The sequence below is a fragment of the Paralichthys olivaceus genome, chromosome 6 (genome assembly GCF_024713975.1).
Source record: "Paralichthys olivaceus isolate ysfri-2021 chromosome 6, ASM2471397v2, whole genome shotgun sequence".
In the NCBI taxonomy this organism is placed as follows: domain Eukaryota; kingdom Metazoa; phylum Chordata; class Actinopteri; order Pleuronectiformes; family Paralichthyidae; genus Paralichthys; species Paralichthys olivaceus.
Genome location: NC_091098.1, coordinates 10,282,127 through 10,305,972, shown reverse-complemented (window position 1 = coordinate 10,305,972; position 23,846 = coordinate 10,282,127). Strand labels below are relative to the sequence as shown.

Sequence of the window (23,846 nt, the reverse complement as noted above, 5' to 3'; positions counted from 1 at the left end):
AAATATGGAAATGTATTGGCATAAGTAAATACAAGTTTACGTCTACAAAATATTTTTTTTATCATTTTTCTATAAATTGTGTTATTTCTAAATGGTTAATAAATCCACATATAAACCACAAAGACACTAAAAATATCTACTTTATGCTTCACACTGGTGCAATTTGGACACACAAAATGTTCAACATTAATAAACTTCGAATAAACACGCAGAACTCTGTAGCAGAAGCGGCTGGGATGTATCAGTCTCAATCGTGACAACAGCACGTTCATGACAACAGCCACAACAAGTGAGGGGTTCTGTGGACTGAGTCCAGCAGCCAGTCTTAACTTACCATAGCTGTTTAATGAAGAAAAGCTGCAACCAGCATCACCACAGGCCAAACAAACAGGCAGGTTTAGAACAGGCACTGCACTCGTACTTGTAACGCAGTAACCCCCCTGCTGCCTGTCCTGTGTGCGGCTCCACGCTGACCAGCTCTATTGGTTTTCTACTCAGTGCAAATTGCCTCTGAATATCTGTTAAGCCTCTGCTCAGTCAGAGATGATGTTTAATGAAACTTGTCTCTGCAAAGAACTCAGCCCATCCTGTGCAAACACCGCTCACAGCTCGGGGTCAATGATTACTCACTCCACTCTTTAAGTTGCTGCTATGGAGGTGACAGAGATGTATGCATAAATGTACCGAATCTAATTGAATACATTTTTTCCACTAAGCTATTTTAAGTCCGTTTTTTCATGAGCTAATCTTGAAGTCAAACATTTCAGAGACACACTGTAATTGTTGGGGCGGTTTCTCAAATGTGTTTAAGTCAACACATTTAGAAGAAAACCCAGAGTAAAGACAGACAGAAGATGAGAGAGGTGAAAGAAAGATGAACTCACTTCTTGTTGCTGGTCTGTTTGCCCTGCGCCGCACAGCTATAATTTCCGAGCTGTGTACCGAAGCGAAGCGACAAGGCTGTATCACAGTCGTCAACGCTCACCACAGCAATCTTCTCATCCGACGGACCCTGGGCCTCACCACTCATACTGCGCTTAGGCTGAAGACACAAACACACATTCAAGATTGAATACAGACTCAGAGAACAAGAAACATCATGACATTTGACGACATGCAAGAAATAGAAAAGACTTTACTATATCTAGAGTTTACACGACTGCAGTCATTCATCAAGTAACATCAACACATCAGACAAAGTTCAATATCTACATTGCCACTGCCTATTGTGTTAGAAGGAAAAGGGGGAAATTGAGTTAGTAAGGACAAGAAACAAAAGTAAATATATGCATGAAAAAGTATATTTATATGGAGTAGAAGCAGAAAGACTGACACCACACTCGCACTGACTGACTGCTGGTGAAAAAAAAGACAGTGGGAGAGAAAAGAAAGAAAGAAGTGGATGGAAGAAGTGTATGTGTACCCTGACACACACTCATACTCACATAGCGTGTAGCTGGCTGAGGAAAATGAAAGAACATGAAGAAAATTAAAGGAGATGTGTGGCGAATATGCATGAATAAAGTGTTGAAAAGCAAACGCCCACACAACGCTACGTACACACAAACACTTCAGCGTAACTGAAACTGCTTTGTTGGTGTGAAGGCTGAGAAACTAATCCGCTGATGCATCGGAAGTAAAAATGATCACAACAACACGTCAAACATGATAACTGATCAAACAGACATCAGCAACACAAAATGTGAGATCAGAAATCAAAATGGTGTCAGACACACGAACAAATTGCGACGTGAACCCACCTTGTTGTAATAGTGGATGTGAACTGTGTGCCAGTTTCCATCGCTCACACCGCCAGGTAGGAAGGGACTGACTTGAGTGGATGATTCACCTGCAGGGAGGACATTGGTGTCAAAACATCTGCACGTAATAGTTACATTGATTGAATGGATTTCTATTAAAATCAACTTATGGCTGCTCAAGTTTAAATCCATTTGTTTTCACACACCACTGCATGTAAACACATTTAGATTGATTATGGATAAACAGCCTATAGGTTAAATGTATTACAATGATTCTAATGCTGATATAAAGCCTCCCATTTACAGCTTTAAGTGTGCATTAGTCAAATATATAAAAATAGATCAGTTTCAATAGCTATCGTGGTGAGATGTATGTGAAGGTTCTAATTGCTGAAGTTAGTAGCAGTCGGGTGTAAATGAATGATTTTTAAAGCAGTACACCAGCTACTGTTATATTTGATGAAAACAGACAGAATACTGTAAAACTGTGTGTGTGTGTGTGTCTGTGTGTGTGTGTGTGGGAGGGTGACATGACAGTACTTAGCTGCTGTGTTGTACTGTACATTGTACAATCATCTTACAGAACGTCCGCTAATGTACTGTATATTTTATGTATTTTATGATTTTTAGTGTCCCCAGCTAGGTTTTAAATATTTTATATCATTTTGCTAAATCGAACACTGTTACTCTAAAGATGGCCTTTCTCTATATGACTACAGTATGGACCGTGGGTGGCTGTGGCTCAGGAGCAGGTCGTCCACTGACCACTTGGCTCTTCCAGTCTGCATTTCTAAGTATTCTTGGCATTGAAAACTCAAAATGCAACTGACAGCTGTGTCACATGTGATTTAAAAAAAAGAGTAATGTATAGACGTGCTGTATGAATGTGTGTGTGAATGGGTGAATGAGACTTGTACTGTAAAGCACTTTGAGTGGTGATAAGACTTGAAAAGTATAAATACAGTCCATTTTCTATAGGAGCACAAATACAGTCAACAAATACAATCACACACAAACAGATACAATACCTGTGGAATATTTGAGCACCACTTGTCCTTCTTGGAGCTCTAAGGCAATGAAGTCGTGTTTCTCATTGAAGCGTCCATTATAGAAGAGAAGTCCACTGTTCTCCAGGGTGGCAAAACTAGAAAATTCATGCACAAAAAAAATGGTCCAGATTAGGTTTATTGATTAATATAATTTGTAATATGAGATTTATCATGTGTCACTTCCACTCCCACCAAATGTTCAGAGTCATGCAATTATAATACGTTTATATATTTATAAATACATGCATAATGGAACGAATCATCGGAGGGGGCTGATCATTGCTTTTTTTTTAAACCAAATATAAATGTTCTCTCCTGGAAAACACAGAAATTCCTCAACTTTAAAAGTACTTAATTTTTTCAGTACTTTGATCATAACATCTGTTGGATTGCTCACTTTCTAGGAATCTAACACATTTGTGCATTAAAATTGTATCAATTACACACTGGTCATGAAAAACACAGACTAATATCTGGCTTTTTTCAGGAATGGATTCTTGACATAGATTTTAATCTGCTCCTGCTCCTGCTCTGATCGGCAGTGATGGAAACATAAGGCCCAAGAGAATGCACTGGTTTGGCAAGACAGCCAGGTGAGAGAGCGCCAGTTTTAGCTGCATTGGTGATGTTGAACAAAACACACCAGGGAAAAAATCTGTAAAGCAAATTCGTCTATTGGCAATGGGAGAGGAGTCAAGCCCATTTGTATAGCGGGTGTCCCTGTGTTAAAATAACTGCATATTTTGATATAAAAGAGGTATTCTTGAGAGTACAAATGCTAAATTTGTGCACTGCCTCTAAAAAAAGTAAGACTTTACACCTGCTGGTTCAGTAAATTGTTATTCTGGTTTAGCTCCATCAAAAATTGGATATAACCCACCCTGCTGGTGTACTGATGATAGAGGTCAGGTTCAGCTACAGAGGAGCAGCCCTGGAGCTAAAGCCTACAAAATGTTTTGCTCTGGGGTTTTTTTTATATTCCTATTCATTCCTGTTTTGTTGAGTTAAGAGTATCTGCATTTTACATCCTTGGCTTAAACATTCTGCTAAGATCACTGCGGCTGTAAAAATAGATAAGTTGCTGCAATACAGCAGTGTAAGGAAATGTACTGGAGAAAAGGGCAAGTTATCGTCATTACTATCATGACAATCTTATACCGCTGTTATCTGAGAGTGTTGTTATTGTTTAAAATAAACACTGGGTTATTCAACAGCTGACATGTGTCTTATTTGCATGGCTCCGCTGTAGTTCAAACAGCATGCTTTCCTATCTTGTAGTATGCAGATCTAATCTCTTCAAGCCGCCAGAAATAGCTGAAAAATAATGTAACCTTTGCCAGAGTAAATGGAGTCTGTGAGAGGAGTCAGTGAAGTGGAGATGCAGAGGGACCATAAATAAAGAGTAAATAAATGCAATACAGCATGTGTTATACATTATGTCTGTTGTAGTTAGTGTGCCCATTGTTTGTGAAATGTAATATGTGAAAGCAAAGAACTGCAGATGAAAAAATAATATGAAGTGACTGTTTTTTATGAAAGCAATAAACTTAATGATGTTAAATCATGTATACAATCAGAGGCCCTTTAACTGAGCAAGCAAGAGACAATTTCAAACATAACTCAGGAAATGGAAAATGCCCATGATAAACAACACTGTCATCCCAACACTCTCTGCCAAATAGATTGAAAATACCTTTCAATATTCCAGTAAAAACATGACTACTGTCATAGCTCTGCACAACAGAACCTCATTAACCAACATACCTTCCCAGGCAGAAATATAACAGCAAAAACATGTGAATCAGATACATTCAATAAAAGGAAATCAAATTCTAAGAGATATAAAATGCTCTGGGAGAAAGTGAGTCACATGAATAAAGGTTAAGGCCAAGGAGGCCAAGGACTGTAGCAGAAAACAGGACGCTCCTTCAACACTGGTGTCAGGGGAAGAAGGATGACAGTCAGACACAAGTGAATTAGTGACCATCAGATAAAAGTAGCTTTCCCCATCAACAGGATCAATGGTTAAAATGAAAAGTATTTCATTGGCTTTGCAGACAAACTCTAACAACGTGGAGCCCTAGAGCAAGACAGGACATAATCTTTTGTTGAGCCAGTCGACTAAATGTGTGTGAATAAGTAGAGCAGAGCAGTTCTGTAAAATACTGTCTGTTCAGCTACACTCCTGTCCTCCCCAAGGACAACTTGATTGTACATGTTGAAAGAAAAGAAAACATTATCAATTTGAGAATTTTAATCTACCACCACTGCCCTGCAACACAACATTTCCTTAAATTATTTCAGTTTATTTCTGTTTCTTGAAATTATCTCTATGAATCCTGAATAAGCTCCTGCTTTTCTCATGACTACCAGCTCTGTACTTTTCATTAATTAACCTGTGTGTAAACTCTCCCTTCTTACTTATAAGATGGCTTTTATTCTTACATGTAAATAGAATTTACCAGAAACACCCCTAGCGCAGATAGAGGCCCTGCTCAGACTTGGTCTTTTGTGTTCGAGATGTATTTGGTCTGACTGCAGCTGAATTCATCTGGCTATGGGATCTACCGGCAGCTGCAGGGGTGGAGTAGAAAAAGGCAGCCGTCAAATCAGACACTTTTTACTTCTCATAGCGTCAGTGAGCCGAGAACAACGGCGGACATTGTGGCCTTGCCTTTGGTTTTTTCGCTGTAGATAAAAGGATGCCTTGGGAATCAGGAAGAATGCAATGAACAAGGAAAGTGACTGAGAACTTTCTTTCAGCTGAAAATGAACATTAGTGTACAAGAGCAACAGAGTGAACTTTCTTATATAGTCGAACAGTGTATACTGTATATGACCAATCACCGAACAAGATAAATAACTCGAAGCCACGAGTTCTGTTCTCAACTATTAAGACCTGTGGAAGTGAACTGAAGAAGCCTCTTGGATGAGAGATGAGACGTTTGATGAAATGTAGCCTCTATAATGGGCTTTAGCTTGACACACTCTGTCTGTACTGGCTCTGAAGACACGCTGTGCTGGAGACGTTTGCAATTACTAGGGAATAAAAGCACATGGAGCGCGGAACGTGACTGTTAGCATTAGGCGCCAAGGATGGGCCTGGCGCGTCTGTAGACAGGGAGCGATTGAGGTGTACTTGGTGCGATAGTAGCACAGATCATCTTAACCAACAGGACTTTGTTTCAAACTTCCCCTGGACACATTGAAGGTAAATTTGAGTGTGTTCATATCTGAACTTCGCACTGACCACTTGCTCTGAACCGCCTTGTTGTGATCTTCTGTCTCCACTGCACAGTGAATAAAACTCCTTATTCAACAGTCACATCTCAATTTATTCCATTATGTACCATCACTACTCTCCTGGTGCTCACACATCAATGGAACAAGCTGTACCTCTATGTTCCTTAACAATGCACAGAAACTCAGTCAGTTAGAATAACATAACCCCAGTGTCTCATAGCAACCACTACAAGGTGGCCACATAAGCTTAGCAACAACCCCATGGGCAACATCACCCTAGCAACCATCATTACATGACATCAACCATGGCAACCATACCATAACCCTGCCTGACCACTCTTAAGAATCCCTTCAGATCTCCCATCGACTACTACTCGGAATGTCAAGAGGCAAAGAATAAGCAGGGAAATGATGGAGGAGGTGAAGTAAAGACATGATCACCGACTCTGCAGGAACATTTATATCAAATTCATCCCCACGTACAAAATCTAAAGCCCATTTTCCACTGGTCAAAAAACCCAATAACACCCAATAACATGTGGCTTTTGTTTGCAATGGATACAATCGATAGTAGACAACGTTTTATCAGCTCCAGTCAGCAATAATGAAAACATGATACCTGGCTGAAAGCACTAATTAGCAAGAAAGCGATGTGAGAGAGCGCCTCAGTGGTCGATGCGTTTGAGATGTCCAACATGACACCTGGGGGGAAGAAACAGAGGCAAGCTCCTCTACAGGCAATGGGAAAGGAGGCAATCGTCCTTTAAGAGGAATAATATAAAACAAAATAAAAATCTTTGAGAGTGTGGCTTTGTGCACCAAGCAATACTAAAAGGATCAAATGCAAAATAAAATCCATGCCAATCTCTTCTCAGTCACATATCTACGTGCATGCAGTTCAGTGACCTCTTGATAAAATGTTGACATTTAAGGTTAAAAAAAATTTCACTTTGAATCTTTTGAAAAAGTTAAAGCACATGCAAAGCTCTGATAGCAAGCTTGTTTTTAAATGCTAAAATTCTCCATTTCAACTGTTTCAGTGAAAATTTCAAAATATAAAGCTGCATTATATTTTTCATCTGAACTTACATTACTGCACTAATTAACCACGAGCCTGTGTTTGGACTGGAATAGTAATGTGGGAACTTTTCTGCAGAAATAAGTCAAATAACAGAAATAACAAGGGTTCTGACCCTTTCAAAGAGAGAGCATGAGGTCACCAGAATTCTTACACTTGCTACAGAGACTTACAGAGTACAAGTGTGATGAGATTAAAGAGGAGAGGAAAGAGCGAGAGCAGAGGAGATGTTAGAGAAACCAGTAAATTGGCAGATGGGAGAAAAGTGAGAGGAGAAACCAGAATAATAAGATCAATCTCTGAGACAGAGATGAAATAAATTGATTAAAGAGGACTGAGAATCAAACAGGAGTGGTTATGGATTTCTGTCTATTTGAAGAGGGACAGACGCTCCAAGACAGGGAGGAGGGAGTGGTAATAGCAAAACTCAAAACCACCCAATATGAATTTTCAAAGATTTGAAAGATTTGAAAAGAAAATCCAAAATAAGAGGAAAATAAAATATTAAAATGTAATCAATCTACTCACGTTAAAGAGATGGAGAGGTGAAATCTCTGTCGGAGGCCCCTGAACATGACGAAGGATTTGGGTGGGAAGGATCGGGCGGTGACGGTGCAGTATGGACGCTCATAACCTCCTGCAGGGCACTCGCAGCGGAAGCCCCCACCTGAAAGCTCCCGACACGTTCCTCCATTACGACACACACCGGGCACACATTTGCCCTGTCGCCGGTCAAACTCACATCGGTCACCTATGGGTTTAAAGAAAGAAAGAAATAAGCATCAAAACTGAAAAGTCTGAAATCTCAGCCACTAAAATAATCAGTGACCTCGTCATAGATTGGAAACCTAGAAAACAAGCCAGATAACTGCTTGGCATTAGTGTCACATGTCAATAATTACCTGTTAAATGATAACTGCTGAGTAAAAGCCTGAAAGACCCTCAATAGAGGAGCTGCAAGTAGATTCTTTTTGACATTATAAAAATAGTCAAACACACATAGCTATGGTTTAAATTATTCTGAATCATTAAAATTTTGAGTCAGTGAGCACATCTGATGATTTCACATAAACCAAGCATTCCTCTGAACAACAAACAAACAGCAGATAAACTGGCCATATTTTCACACTTTTCACATCCATTGATGTACTGTATATATTTTAAGAAAGATGTTGTTATCAAAACCCTCATGACAAAGAAATGTAACTCAGGCTTGATATTTAAGTTTAACCATAAACTTTATCATAAATAAATGCAGTATAAATAAAAAGAAAGTGCAACCAAATAATTGAAAACAATATAAACAACCATATTATTTGTATGTACAATTGTAAGGTGCATCTTTTCTGCATTGTTTATTGTGTAAAATTGTGTAAAGTCTGTAGATATTGATATGTCTGTGAAAGGCTCATATCGGATCATTTTCCGTTGACCAACCGATGCATCAGTCTACCTATATTGAAAAGTGAGTTGCGCTTCAGGAAAGCGGTCAGCTAATCAGGGTCACTATGTCCACACTCAGGAAAGGTACTGTTATGTCTGTCACTCACATTCTGTAGCTGTTGAAGGAGGCTATACTTAACAGGAGTGTGGCCACAATCTATAAAGCAGTGTTTTTTATTTCCACATCGACAGCTTAACAGAGCGCTGCTGGTTCCCTTTCCTATCAGGCAGTGAGCTGCATTCACCAGATGCTTGAGATGTAAATGAATCTGTGATTAGAAAGTGGAGGCTGAGTGCTGAGTCCTGTCAAGCAGGGGTAAGAGCTACTGTTCTAGAGGACCAACCTTTACCATCCTTCAAACAAACACAAAGAACATCAAAAAGAGTTGACAGCGAAAAGATACTCAGAGTACAGTATTTGGAATCACAGTGTTTTCCTGTTGACAGTGATTCTGCCGTATCAGAAGTGTGGAGAAAACAAAAAAACAACACAAACAAATCTGCAGACGGGAATAAATAGATTTAGCTGCCAGTCAAACAAGCACCAGTCTGTAGTGTCTCGGGAGGCAGAAACACCCACGCAACACACACACACACACACACAACAAAGATATGGAGAGGTACACAATCTCTCTGAACTTTCCTTGAGCATATCTGGACACACACATTGTCCGATATTTAGCAGCTGCAAAAAAAAACACCCACACCATGAGCTCTACATGTAACCAGAGCAGACAGGGTTCAAAACTAGCCTTAAGACAAATGGCTCCTCATGGACCCACTTTAGAACCTGCTGACGGCTCCAAACACACACACCCACACACACTCACACACACACAGAGAGAGAGAGAGAGAGAGAGAGAGATAACAAATAAACAACAGCAAATGCAACATAATAATGAATGAAAAATGTTTTTCTCAAACAAAGGCATAAACACACATTCAGTTTCTAAAAAGCAGTATTTCTTTATTTCCTTCTTACCCCCTCTCCTTTTCCCTCTCACAGAAACACACACACACACGGTTCATTGCCCCTGCCCTCGAGGCTGTTGGGTTTTATCATGTAGCTGTCTCTGTTGGCACTCTGTTTGTGCTGCTTTTAGATGCCAGAGTACCCACTGGCAGAGTCCTCACATCTTGACAGCCACACACACACACACACACACACACACACACACACACACACACACACACACACACACACACACACACACACACACACACACACACACACGATGCAGTTGTAAGTCAATAGAAGCTTTCACCTTTCCTCATGATTGTTTGGATCCTTATATTGTCTGACACAAACAAGACATGGACACACACAAACACACTTGAGGGCAAGTCATGACCACACACACAAATGCACAATTCATACACACACAGAGGGACAAGCTGCAAAAGCACACACAGGCATGTTTGATACACACTCTCACTCAACTCAGGTTGTACCTAACAATTATTTTTTATTGATTAATAAATGTATTTTTTGAATTAGTTATTAATTATTTCTACTTAGTCTCTGTTTGAGACACAAAAAGATATGTTTCGAAATCAAACATGAAATATATGAATGAAGCAATCCTTTCACAGTTTCACGCATTCATTCAATTCTTTCATCCTCTAATTAAACGCATCAATCTATCAATAATCTCCCTAATTCTTAAATCTAGTCCTTTTTTAATCACTCCCTCCCTTTGTCACTCAATTGGTTAATTTGTCCATCCTCTTCTTCATCACTCAATTTTCCCACACCACCTCTCCCCTCATGCCAACAGCAGCCAATATCTGCCAGGTTTGGCTGACAAATATACTCTCTCACACCACCAATTCACCCTGACGACACGGACAGACACACAGTCACCCACTCAGCTTGATTACTGATGCCCAAGGACATTCAAATGATCACATCTGTGTGTCCTCGTTTAGCTTTGACTCATCCTCCCTCCCCTCTCACATTAAATGTATAGTTCTGTGTAAGTGCACACAACAGGGAACGATAAATAAGGACAAACACACACAGCTTCCTTTATCTGTTGCACCCACTCATCAGTGCTGACCCTCTCATGAATATTGAAAGAAATAAATAGTTGTTAATACTCATGAATTATGCACAAGGTAAGACTTAAACACAAGTACATGCAAACGCCCACACTGGTTTATTATGCACACCCAGTTGAGACAGACTGACAGGAAAAAAATTGATGATGGAAGAAAAACAAAAAAACACAGCTATATGCACATATAGCAACATTAAAACATATAAAAACACTCACACACACACACACACTAATTAGAGGAAGTGAAAGAGAGCAAACAAGCTGTCAGACTGACTCAATGATATTCTTTTAATAGTTGTCTTTTCCCAGAAGGTATGAAGGCGTACGTTCCACAGAGGCACTGGCGCCAATCAGCATTGATAGGAATAGTATGTGCTCACCTGCACACACACACAAACCCACACACAAACAGAGTGAGATAGTGTGTAATTCCTCATTTTACTCAATGTTCTCTCACATTAACACAATGGTCAAGTTGAACGAACTGTGCTTGATAGCAAGACATGCGCGCACACACACACACACACACACACACACACACACACACACACACACACACACAACACACACACACACACACACACACACACACACACACACACACACACACACACACACATGGTTGTCTACCAAAATGGAAACACACAGACACACAAGATCCAACTTAATGCATTCATGTAAGGCCATGCCGATAACTTATGATGTGGACTCTGCTGAAAAATCACATGCAAGTTTACTTATTATTGTTCACTTAAGAACAATGTTGGACACTTGAATTTGACTAATCTATAATATAATGCTAATTTGTTTTTCTTTAAAATGTGTTCTGTGAACAATGCCTAATTCATTTGTCACGTCCGTGAATTTGCAAAAATAGAAAAAACATAACCCAAGGAGCAAACAACAGAGACACAAATCCAACAACCAAACACAAGGAAAACAACAACATACAAGTATATAAATAGAAATAATTCTACCAAAAATTTCATATAGAGAAAAGACAACAACAGAAAATGAAAAAAGGCATGTGTACATAATTATTTTGTGAAGGAACAACGCATCCCAAAAACCATTCTGAATGAACACTAGCAACTCTCAGCATGCTTCTTCTTGGATTTAACCCAGCTGCTAATATAGTGTTGCAATACATTGAAGTCTGTGTCTTATATGTATGTAAAGTGTTCATATAGTTTATCATATAGCAACCAAACATAGTGTGGTAATGTAACATTAGTGTTGTGAGCAACATGGTTTAGTGCCATAGTGGCCTTGACAGAGAGCACAACGCTAGTCTTCAGAATGTGACCTGTAGTTATTTCCACCACTTTGGAGCCATTTCTTCATGTAATAAACACTGAAGCATGTTAAAGAGAAATCATGGTGGCTCTGCTGTAAATGTAATCTGATGATTGACGGTATGATTCTTGCAGTTATGGTAAACATTTCTATGGTATTAGCCAGCTCCACCAATCAGAGACGTCTTTATTACACCAAGGAGTGTGGGTTATGTAGTACTTGACATTTTATGGACTTTAGGCTTCTACACAAGAATATAACATCTTTTTACGAGCTTGTGGTAGGTCTACCCTGGATGGTTTAAATAATGGCTGATAATCAAAGTCTTTATTCTGAAAAAAAATGGGATTTACTTCCTGAACCAGGTTGTTGAGCTCTGAAATCTTTTAATATAAACCATTTAGTTTGATATATTGATTAGCAAATTGTTAGTTAATCTATCAGCAAATTTAGAAAAGTATCAAACAGAGGTCAATAAATTTGCTGCAATTGAACCTGCTAAAAATGTAAATGCTAATACAACTTCAAGCTGTTCCAGAGTTTATACAAGCTGTTTTTTTGTGCTCGCTCATTGCCTTGTTTTAAGGAAGAGTACTTCCATTCCGCCCCTTCATTTTTCTTCCTGTCCTCCCTCTGTCCTCCTCTTGCTTCCTTCCTTGCTTTCCTCTCCTCTCTCCACCTTCCATCTCTCTATATATACAACACATGCTTTGCTGTCTCTACTTCCTCCCTTCATCTCTTTCCATGTCTTGCCATTTCTTTTTCTCTTCCTTTCTTCTTTCTCTTCTTCCTTTCGGCCTGGGTTAATGCATTCACACCACCCCTTCATTCACACGGATGTTTTATTCATCAAAGCCAGTATTCTTCAACCACCCCCCAGCATCTTAGTTTGCTCCACCCAACCTCCCACCCCATCACCCCAACACATGGTTCATCCCCAGAGGCCAATACACTCCCAGTTGCTTCCCTCTCCTCCTTCCTCTTGTCTTGCATCTGTAGGTCTCGCTCTCACTCTCGCTCTATTTCTCTGCTGCTCTTTTTTTCCCTTGTACAGCCCCGCAAGACGTGGATGCCTTCAGGGGATAATCTGATTTTAAGTTCTAGGAAATATAATTTTTCTTTAGAAAATGCAAATTGATGAATAAGTGTTTTGCAGTCATTAATTAATTTCTCAGGAAACAGGTGATGTACATGAAGTGGTGCATTTTACCATTTCAAGTTTTTCGGAGAAAATGGATGAAAAGCTTTAGTTACTGTGGCTGAGCGAAGCAAAGAGCAATACATACAGAACGTAAGTAAATGAGAGACATGTATCATTTCTATTAGTCAAGCCCACAGAGATCGACAAAATAAAATGGATTATATGGGGATTTCCTGATACAAAAGGGTAATTCATAATAAGAAAGCCTATAAGCTCTAACTGTTAATCATGTTAGATGGTGCATTAATGCCATAATTATACTTATATGTTGTTTGTCTGTCTGTGTTTATCTCTCTGTGTCTGTCAGTGTGTGTTTGTCTGTCTGTCTGTCTACTGCTGTGGACACATGGAGGTGCAGAGTTGACTGTGAAAGGTTTTTGATAAAAACTTGTCTGCACTAGCAGTTTTGGCTTTCTTCTCTTTCTGTTGGTCTCTTTACTCCTTATCGTGACATTTCTTTTGCTTTGGCCTCTTCGGTCATTTATCTAAATCTCTTTGCCACAATCTCCTCTCTTCTTGTTCCCTTAATCTTCTTTTAGCAGAGTTTCGTTTCTGTTTCACTTTACTCTACAGTACAAGGGGCGCTGCAAGACATTTTGGGCCCTATGAAGGCATATAATGCATTTTCCTGTTGTGAAAGTGTCTCACATGTGAACTCCTGAAACTGTCCAGATGCAATTTTCCAGACATGTTCCGGAGTTCACATCTGACAATGTCTGTGTCTGCACTGTGGCCAAAGTACGACAAGAACATCTCATCCGAAGTCACATTTAATTCTCCACACGACATGCACAACTCACTTAAACAATGCAGATGGGCCTGAGGTAGTGTTTTTCTTTACCTCCCTCTTTTTCCTTTCTGCCATGTTCTCCGATTTATCTCCCCAAAACTAATCTGTCTGCTCTTTCCTTCCTCTCAAACTGTAAAATGCATTTATCCCTACATTTTATTTGCTCTGTGCTCATTCCAAACCACATCCCCATAGTCATTTATTCTTCTTGTGTGTGTGCTGCACACTTGCTGTTACACACATACAAATACTGCCAGTGCCAACAACTATTTATTGATTTCCCCAAAGTAATTCATTGTACCTCTGTTTTACCATTTTTACTCTTGTGTCTCATCCTGCTTCACTCTCCAACCTGCTTGGTTTTGTCTTTTTTATCGTATCTATTGCATCCTCTTTCAGTTTCTCCCAATCCTCTCATCTACTATTTTAACTTGTATATTTCTCACCCCCCACTTTCAGTCTATCTTTACAAATGTCTTTTTTCTCTTAACTTCATCTCTTGCCTGATATATCTTTACATCAAAGACAGAATAAGAAAGTCCTTTTGCGTCTGTCACACAAAAATTCATCCAGCGGAGAACATAAAGCTCCAAACATCAATTTTCTTGGCTACATGTGGGACTTGTAAATTGTAAGACCATAATTAGCTCAGATTAGCTTAATTATTAGCTCAGATTTCATGGCTCAACTCTGCCACTGGGCATATGGTGTTATAGACTGAAAATTATTTTCTGCTTTATTACAGATTACTGGGTGTTCCAGAGGGAGAATAATCCACAGTTCAAATGTTGTACTTAGTTCAGTAATATTTTGTAGACAAATCCTTCGTGGAGCCATAAAAGTTTTGACATTCCCTGTTGGAGTAGTTCTTGTTTTTGGACCTTTCTGTTCCAACAACCACAGAGTCTGGAGCCTTAATTATCTGGTATGTACAACAGTGAGTAAAACAGGTACAAGTAGGATTAGTTTGACTCAACCCAGTGCAGTTTCCACTTCATTAGAGAAGGTTTAAGAGTGAAGAACCAGAAGGAGAGTGTATTTTGGCGATGTGTCCCTACACTACTCACTTTGCTCTCTCTTTTCCTTTACCAAACTAATGCAGTCTCACAGACTATACTTCAATCTCACATCAACCGACTAAATAACTCCTCCCTCTCCTCCTCAGTTCCACACAGCTCATTCTGTTCCATTATGTCTCTAACTTTTAAACCACCCAATGTCTCGTGGAAACACTGAAGCTGAAATGATAGATAGCATTATTCTTCATATAATCTTCGCCACCCCAAGCTAATTTCTTCTGCATGTGTAATCTGTTTACCCTCACTATCAACTAGATTAATTTCTCAGAGTAACACATATATCTGCTTGATTAATCCAAAACTAATCTCACCTCTCTCTGCCTACCGCATTTCTCCTCTGTCAATTTCTCCGGCTCTCTACCTCTGTCGCAGCTTCCCTCAGTGTAAAATACAGATAGCTTCCTCTCACCATTTTATCTTCTCACAAACTAATTTAGTCTGCATCCATCGCCTCTCTCTGGCTCTCATCTCCTCTTTCCATCTCTCAGCTCTATGAGGAGCATCCATGGTATAATGTCTCGCTATGATCTGCATAATGTGCGTCTCCATCATTTTCTGAGTCTATTTTCCTTTAGTTTGTGAGAAACGATTACATATCCTTTCTTTTTCTCCATCTTTCAGGTTTATTCTCCCATGGGAACTTCTCTTTATACGTGTGCAGACTTTTTCTTACTTTCAGGGTTAATGACTGTTGCACATTCCAATCAGCACTGCCAGCTTAGCATGTTTCTAAAGAAGTGGGCCTTTCAGGTTAGAAATATTTAAATGTTTATGCAAAAAGAAGAGGGCCGAGCGTCTGTTGAGTTTAGTAAAGTACCAGCCGGAGGTGGGATTACAACTTCCCTCCTAGATGTGATTAAGTCTATGAGGCTCCCTGGAAATAGACCTGCTCCCGTATTTAATAGGAAAGTTTTCTCACTAGTCGTAAAATGATCCATGCTTGATTCATAAAGTCGAATTAAAGTATGATTCGAGAGTACAGGTTCATGATGTCAAGAATTATATGAGATTGACAGACAGGATCATTGATAGAAAACAACAGCAGCATAAATTAGCCTTTACATTATATTTTACATGCAGTTGGATTTCAAAGGAAAATTATTTGTGGCTTGACAGACACTTGAAACTCTTAGGGGTGTAATATTACTGTGCTGAAATACCACGACAGCTATGTTAACAATCTGACCTAATTTTACTCGCAGAGTCAGATGTGTGGCCACAAGAGATATGCAAAGAGTGGCAAAGAAATGATGATGTGCAACAGGATGCTGGGTTTCTGGGATATGTTGCTATAATTTTGAGAATCAACAACAACACAGAGATAAAAGATGTGGTGATGAAACGTTCAAAGATGGGCAACAATCTTGCTTTTCAATTTTTGTAATTTACTTTTTTTTATTTCAGAAATATGGACGATCCTTTGGAAGGATGTCAACGTTGAAAACAGACACATGTGAATAATTTACCTCTTTTTGCATCAACTGCTTTGTTTTCTCTTTGGCTATTTAGTTTGCCACAGCAGCAAACAGCTTTCTACTTGCATGGAACTTAAGTTTAAACTGTACAAACGTTGAAAAGCCTTTCATGAGTCAGATTCATAGAGGGCATGTTTGACATGTCACCATAGAAAAGTGTAAATATAACTACAATCATGACTGAATTTCATTTAACTGCTTCAGGTTCATGGTGGTGATACAGAGCTTGAATAAAGCAGAGCCGTAAAAACAGCACAGCAGCAAATCAAAGCATGACTGGTAAATCTTTCTCAAAGTGAGCCTCAAGAATTAATTTAGTACATTTACTGATTTGAGAACTTCAAAAGTCCTGTAACGCAATCAAACAAAAACTTTACTGTTTTACATGCCAGGGTTGGTTTTCAGTTCACTGTAGTTCCGTTTATACCTCAGGCTAACGCTGGGTACTCAGCTGAACGGTACATGACCCCTGTGTTTCACATTATTTTCTTGGCGCAATATCTCTGGGGTTTGCACCATAAAAGGTAGTATTAACATCCCTCCACAGCAGGGTTTATAAACTCATGGGTAAAAAGCCGTGGTAACTCTCTATCAAAGTGTGAAGCCTTACTTATCCCAGGGTTAAATGGGTGGTTTAGGGAAGGGTTAGAGCCTGAGGTTACGTGTATTGTGAAAGCTTTTGTGCGACTTTGCCTCAGTGGTGGACGAGGTGAAGATGCTCAGTTTTTCTTTTACATAGAGCCCAGTTTTACCTGGTTGGCTATTTATACTGGCTCTTCATAGTGTATACGTCGCTCTTATAGATAGATAGATAGATTACTTTATCTAGGTTTGACTTGCATTTATAATTTGATTTTACATGCAGTGCTTTTATTACTGTTGGTTCTGTGTTTTGAAAAGTGCTCTACACTTTTGTCATATAGAGATTTAGATGTGACCTTTAATAACAAATGTCCAACACTTACCAAATCAATAAATAATAACTGGGCCTTTCTTAACTCTCACTCAGGGAGGTCTCCTTTCATTTAAAATGTATGGTTTAAGCCTATGTGACTATTTTAACATTAAACACTGCACATGTTTGCCCTAAAGAAATAACAAACCAGTCTCTCACAATTCTTGACCCAGGTCTTTTGGAAGTTACTGTTCTAGACTTCAAATACTTCTCATTTGGGTCAAACTGAAAGTTTCTACTCTAAAGCAAAACCCCAGTTTAACTCCGTCCTGTGATAGAAATCCATCGAGGTTCAGGGAAAAGCAATTCAAAGCCACAGAGAGCATATGAGGGGACTGATACAGGCAGGTTAGATGGAAAAGTGAAAATGTCTGGAGGTTTCTGTGCGTTGTAGAATCAATTCGTCACTGTTTATTCGTTCTCTCCTCCTCTTCCTCCAACTAGCCCCTGGCATTGACAAGACACAGCAACACACAACGCCTACGCAGGAAACACACATCAGCGACTACCCAAAACCCATCTGATTTCCCTCGTTCTACCCCCCCCCCCCCCCTCATTCCAATTGCTCTTGGATATCTCTCTCCCCATTTTCTCGCTGCAGCCTCCTTCCATGTTATTTGCTTTGAATTCATCCGTCACTCCAGTCTTTTTGCTGTCATACCCATCTCCTCTAATTTATCTCTCATGTTCTCCAGTTTTCTCTCTCCCCCATTTCACTTTTTTCTTTCCCTCTCATCTCACTCGTCCTACTATCAATTATCCACTTTTCCTCTCTTTGATTCTTTCTGTCTCCCACCTTGAGGCCTCCACGCACGATGACAGGGATCTTGCCGGTTCATTGCACGTCACACTGTGTGGGATAATTTCTGTCAGACTCTATGATGTCTATATTTTGAAGTTTGTCTGGTCAGGTGCAGTGTTATGAAACAGACACAGAAACAGAGACAGACACCTGTCATCCAAGCTTTAGCCATATGTTACTGGCAGTAGAGTGAGTCACTCCATGTTGATTGGTTGGTTTGTTGATCTGGGTTGTAGCATTGTGAGAATTTGGTCCTAAAGTTTCAACACTGACAGACCTCATCTATAGTCAGCAAAACAAATCAGCAATTGGTGGACATGTCACACTGAGCAATCTAGAACTGATGACCAAAGACTTGTCTGCAAACGTCTCTCAATCCGACTCACCCAAAATCGAAGAGTATCTGAGTCTATTGTCAATCTATTTCTCCTTTCTCATCATTTTATTTTCCCTTCACATTTTGCTCCTCCACTTTTTCTCAAATGTATGTACCTCCCTTCATCAATCTTTCACTCTCCTTCTGTCATACTCTATTCTCTTTCTCTCTCTCCCACTCACTCTCTGTCTCTTTCTACCTCAGTTTCTCCTTTGCTCATTTTCTCTCTCCCTCTCTCTGTCTCTCACAGTGGGAGTTTGAAAAACAGTCTGTCTCTCTCTTGAAAGAAAAGTGTTACTTCCCTCTCTCAGCTCTGTGTTTGATTTGAAATAAAATGCAACGTGAGATAGCCCCCTGACGCATGCACACACGCACACACACACTTACATTCATAGCATTTCTCCTCTCAAGCAGTACAGCAGAATGAAAAAGCCGAATGAAAGGGCAGGAAAGAGACGGAGTCTGAAATGAGTCTGGTGAACTGGGAAAGGTAGGAGGATTTTTTTGAGTGTGAGCGTGCATGTGCAGCATGTGTGTGAAAGGGAATCAAATTAGTTTGGTGACAGTTAAAAAGAGTGGGGGGTTCATGGTGTCAGAGAGTAAAAGATTAAATAACAGGTAGAGTGCTGCGGAGGACAAACTCTCCCTGGAGGCAGAGTGTGTGTTTTCATCTTGTTCAGTTGGACACAATAAAAGAGTAAAAACCAAACTGATCAAAAAGGAAGTCAGCAACAACAGAGAAGCACAGTCAGCTTCAGTTTACCTGGATACAGATAAAGACCACGCCAATACACAAACAAAGACCTACAAAGCCAAACACTACACTCAATGCTTTTCACAAAATCACTAAAATTGAAAATATACTGCAATATCCATTAGGTTTGTGTTATCACATCCACTGTTTCCCTCAGTTTAAAAATACAGCATTCAGGTTTAGAAGACGCAGATACGTCATATGAGATACAGACATTATGATTAAAGGAATCAGATTGAAGCTTAAAACCTTACAATGTATATTTTGATACAACTTTTTAAACTGAAAAAATTTCACTCACTGTAAATAATACAAACTTAGAGATGATCTATATTAAATTAGACCTTTTTAAGCAGGTTTAAACGTTGAACTAGTCCCAGTAAAAATATTGTTAAAGTGTAGGCCTCGTTGATTAGCTTGGTTATTCATGAGCTGACATTTTAAACTGCGTAATAACTCCCAAGTGTCTTTTACTATTTCACATAGACGAAGGTGTTTCTAATGAAGGACCTGTTAATGGGCGAGCTCTCGCGTCCTAATTTGACTTTTAATTAGTGCTCATTGAACCAAGTGCAATGAAAAGGTCAACAACTTAAACCAGTGACATGTAGACAGCACCTGCAAGACCAATGTGTATGAATGTATGCTACAGGTATAGCTAAACTAAGTGAAACATCAATAACAGATGGACGTGAGTGATTACTATTAATCTAAGTGTCTTTACACGTTGTAAGTGAATAGTAAATAGTTTGAGATATTTCCAGTATATTTATTTGTCTGTCAAAAACATGGAATGTAAGAGATGGATGAATAAGTATACATTGTATTATTTCAATTTATAATCAACATGTGTACACCACCATCACTAGCACATGAACACAGCTCTTACTTTGTCTTCCTGTGAGCAAGCCCTCATGTCGACCAACACAGAACCAATAAAATCTGCTGAATTTGTAAGAGCTGAACACACATCACGTTTGCACACATACACACCCCCTCAACAGAGCACACACTCCAATTCCCACACTCACCAGTATAGTCTTCACGGCAGATACAGGTGTAGCCTCCCTCCCTGCGGGCACACACCCCTCCATTCAGGCAGGGGTTGGAGTAACACAGGTTGATCTCCGTCTCACAGTAATCACCCGTGAAGCCCACCGGGCAGCGGCAGCGTAGGCCCGCGATGGGGTGGATGGGCCGGAACAAGATGGAGGGCGAGGAGATAAATGGGGCAGAGCTGTTGAAGCGCAGCACGGAGATGCACTTCATGTAGTTCTGACACGGCTCGCGCAGACACACATTGTCGTCAAACGGGAGAACCTGGCGTGGAAAGAAATGTGTCACTGTGAAGAACAATACCGATTCATCTAAATTCAGATCATATACAGAACTATTCACTGTTCAGTTTCCTTAGGACTCTCCAAACAACAATACTTGCAAAACACCCTTTCACAGCAGACATTTTGATTTGCTGTAGGTGGGGAACCATGTGTTCGACAACCAAAAGTTATGCTTGCTCTTTTTTTATGCTTGGGTGCCAGTTGGGGAAGAAGACATTTTTGTTCGATACACAGAAGTAGGTAATTAATATCATTAATATTCTTCTGAAATATGGTTCTACTCCTGCAGAAGAAATTGCCAATTGATCAATCGAATTTGATACTGATGCATCAATGCATCAATGCAAAAGATGCTTTTTACTATTGTAGCTGGTCAGGGGGCACTTTAAATATTTTATGTACTTAAGGTAGTTTAAGCTATAGCTGTTTTCAAACATGAGTTTGTCTTTTGACACAGGTGATTGTCCAAGTCAGACGTTCACAACAACAACGAGTAAGGGGTGGCGTCTGGGTAAAACAAGTAGGAGGCAGGCCATGACATAAGTTATCTGCTAACTTTAGCCTATGTCACACGTTATCCGGCTAATGTTAAAACATATGACCACAGAAAAATACTTTGATTTACTCATTCAAGATATGATAAGTGGTGTGTTTGTGGAAATGATGACAAACTAATCTGCGTTGTCACTCTAGCTAACTGTCCTTCGCCCTGAATCTGGTCTCACAGACCTCAGTGGACAGGCTGCTCTATAACCCTACAATGGGATTCATTGGAGGTGGTGGTGGATTGTGGAAGCTATATTTCAAATATATATAATTTTATTGCAGCTGTGGAAATATTACAATCTGGACCATGACATGGTGAGGAAAGATACCTTCATGCCATTATTTTTTACTTTTAAATTAAAAAATCTTTCTACTTTCTCCTTGACATCGCCAATGAAACATGTTTTTCATAAAACGCAGTTGATCACATAGTCATGTAGCATTTAATATTGTGTCACAATCTCATAGTGTGAGGTAAGTCTACCTTGGATGGTTACAATTTTATTATTGATAGACATCAAAATCTCTATCAGAGAATGAACAGTATTTTCACTTCCTGAAATACCGTTGAGCTCTATTGCATCCGGACATATTGTTTTTTTCTGCTCCTGATCTGCTTTGTAAAATCATTGACTTTCCAGAAAAGGGCATATACAGTAACTGTACTGTTATAGATGCAGTTTGCATTATGTGACCTGTTGATAGAAGGTCACATACACTCAGCCTTACAGTGGGTATCACATAACTGTGGAAAACAGTATGCTGTGTCCAGGTGTGTGTGATCCCACGCATGAGAACATATAGTGCTCATTATAATATCAGTGCACTGTTCCATGAAGCCATATGGCTGCCATTACATCTGTATTACATTATTTTCAGTTCACATGCAGTATGCTCAGGTAATTGTCTTGAGATGCATGTATGTTTGCATTTACTTTTGCTTCGCCTGCATTATCACATGTCACCCAGATTTCCAGCTGCAGAATCTGTGTGCGTGACAGTGTGGGCACATGACCACATGTGTCTATAAATAGACTCTGTATAGATATATATATAACTTTTCCAGTGTTATTATCTACCTAACAGTCTTTACAGTACAAGTCATATTCACAGATTCATACAATGCTACTCCATGCAGTCCTTTTTACACACTGCTGGCACAGCTGTCAGAGACAGTTAGAGCAAATTTCACTTTGGGAAGAGGTGGAATGTAACGAAGTACACATACTTAAGTTGACTTTACTTGAGTCTTTATTTTTCTGATGACTTTTTACTTTTACTTGCTACATTTGAACACAAATATCTGTACTTTCTACTCCTTACATTCTCAAAACTGGATTGTTACTTGTTTTTATGCTTTTACACACGGAGCACCTCTCGCTCACACGCTTGCCCCCTGCCCCAGGAGACGCACAGCCCTGGTGGCATGTGCCGTTGGCGGGGCAGAATGAGACCCTAAGCGTCCGGAGGTTGGTTAGGCTGCCGTGCTCAACTGAGGTCCAGCTGCTGTACCGTAAGGATCCTTCCTCAGGTTCACCTACAGAAACCTTTTTTCGACTTTTACTTCCTCTAGATAGACAAGTTTGATCGTCTTCTCAGCACTCTGCCAGGGCCGTGACCGACTCCGGCAGGGCCAATCCGAGAACCTCACTAAACCATCCAATCGGTAAGGGTGACAGGCGTTGTGTACAAAGAGCAGGGACTTAATCAAACACTTAACATTCTCCATCCATTTATTCCCTGTAAAAAATTATCCAGGTGCTCATGTTCAGTCTTTATTATATATTATTATTCTGTCTGGAATTTGGTAGCAAAACTAGACTGTGTCCAGTGATTACTAAGAGGAAGAAGACGAAACTGTAATTTGAAAAATGAAAAGATTACTCTCAGAAGCATGTAGTTAACTAAGCCCTCATTTTAAAATCATGAAAATGCCGATTTCTCAAAACTCTTCGGATAAGCTTGTCAATATAAATCATAAATCGAGATTGGGCCTTCAAATTTTAGACTCAGATGCCAAGTTAACATTTGCAGACAGCGTAACATACTTTTTTCCACCAAACATTTCAAATTGTGCTTTGTGTGCGTGGACTAACCTCCATTTGTGTGAGTGACGTCAGCCTCAGCCTGTTCAGGTACAGCTGTTCCTCCAGGGCGTCTGAAGGGAAAAAGTGTCCACCAGGCAATGCAGCAGAGAAGCTGACGTTCAGGATACCACCTGGCGCCGCATCCAGGTCGGGCTGGATGTTAAAGATGAAAACATCCTCGACCGGCACTGAGAGCACCGCCGACACGCCCTCCAGGAAGTTAGTCAGCAGCGGTGACAGGAAATGCTCCTGCGACATGTTCTGGAGGCGCACAGTGACGCTGCTTCCCAGCATGTCCTCTGTGATGATGAGAACTCGGAGCACACACTGGGCTGAAATGGAGTTGGCACCATCTGAAGAAGACAGCAGAGGGAAAAAAGGTTAAGTAGATGAATATATAGAGGATGGACAGAGGGTTAGATGAGGTAGGAGGAGCAGATATAGAAAGCAAAAGATGGGGAGGGTAGGAAGAGGACATATGGAGACATAAAGGCGAGAACAGGTGAAGGAGT

At 39.9% G+C, this 23,846-nt stretch overlaps 1 protein-coding gene across 2 annotated transcripts in view; it reads right to left on the bottom strand.

Moving 5' to 3' along the window:
• The window catches only part of celsr3 (cadherin, EGF LAG seven-pass G-type receptor 3), a 101,480-nt gene that overhangs the window by 53,099 nt on the left and 24,535 nt on the right, over window positions 1-23,846 (bottom strand). Inside the window, exons 2-8 of one of the 2 annotated variants that reach the window (XM_069526474.1) lie at window positions 23,344-23,687; window positions 20,393-20,681; window positions 7,659-7,881; window positions 2,789-2,904; window positions 1,761-1,849; window positions 1,446-1,460; window positions 885-1,042 (exon numbers count right to left, since the gene is read on the bottom strand). In XM_069526474.1, coding sequence (XP_069382575.1) covers window positions 885-1,042; window positions 1,446-1,460; window positions 1,761-1,849; window positions 2,789-2,904; window positions 7,659-7,881; window positions 20,393-20,681; window positions 23,344-23,687 — 1,234 coding nt within the window. The remainder of the gene's footprint in view (window positions 1-884; window positions 1,043-1,445; window positions 1,461-1,760; window positions 1,850-2,788; window positions 2,905-7,658; window positions 7,882-20,392; window positions 20,682-23,343; window positions 23,688-23,846) is intronic. The other variant, XM_020089078.2, reaches the window with a different exon arrangement.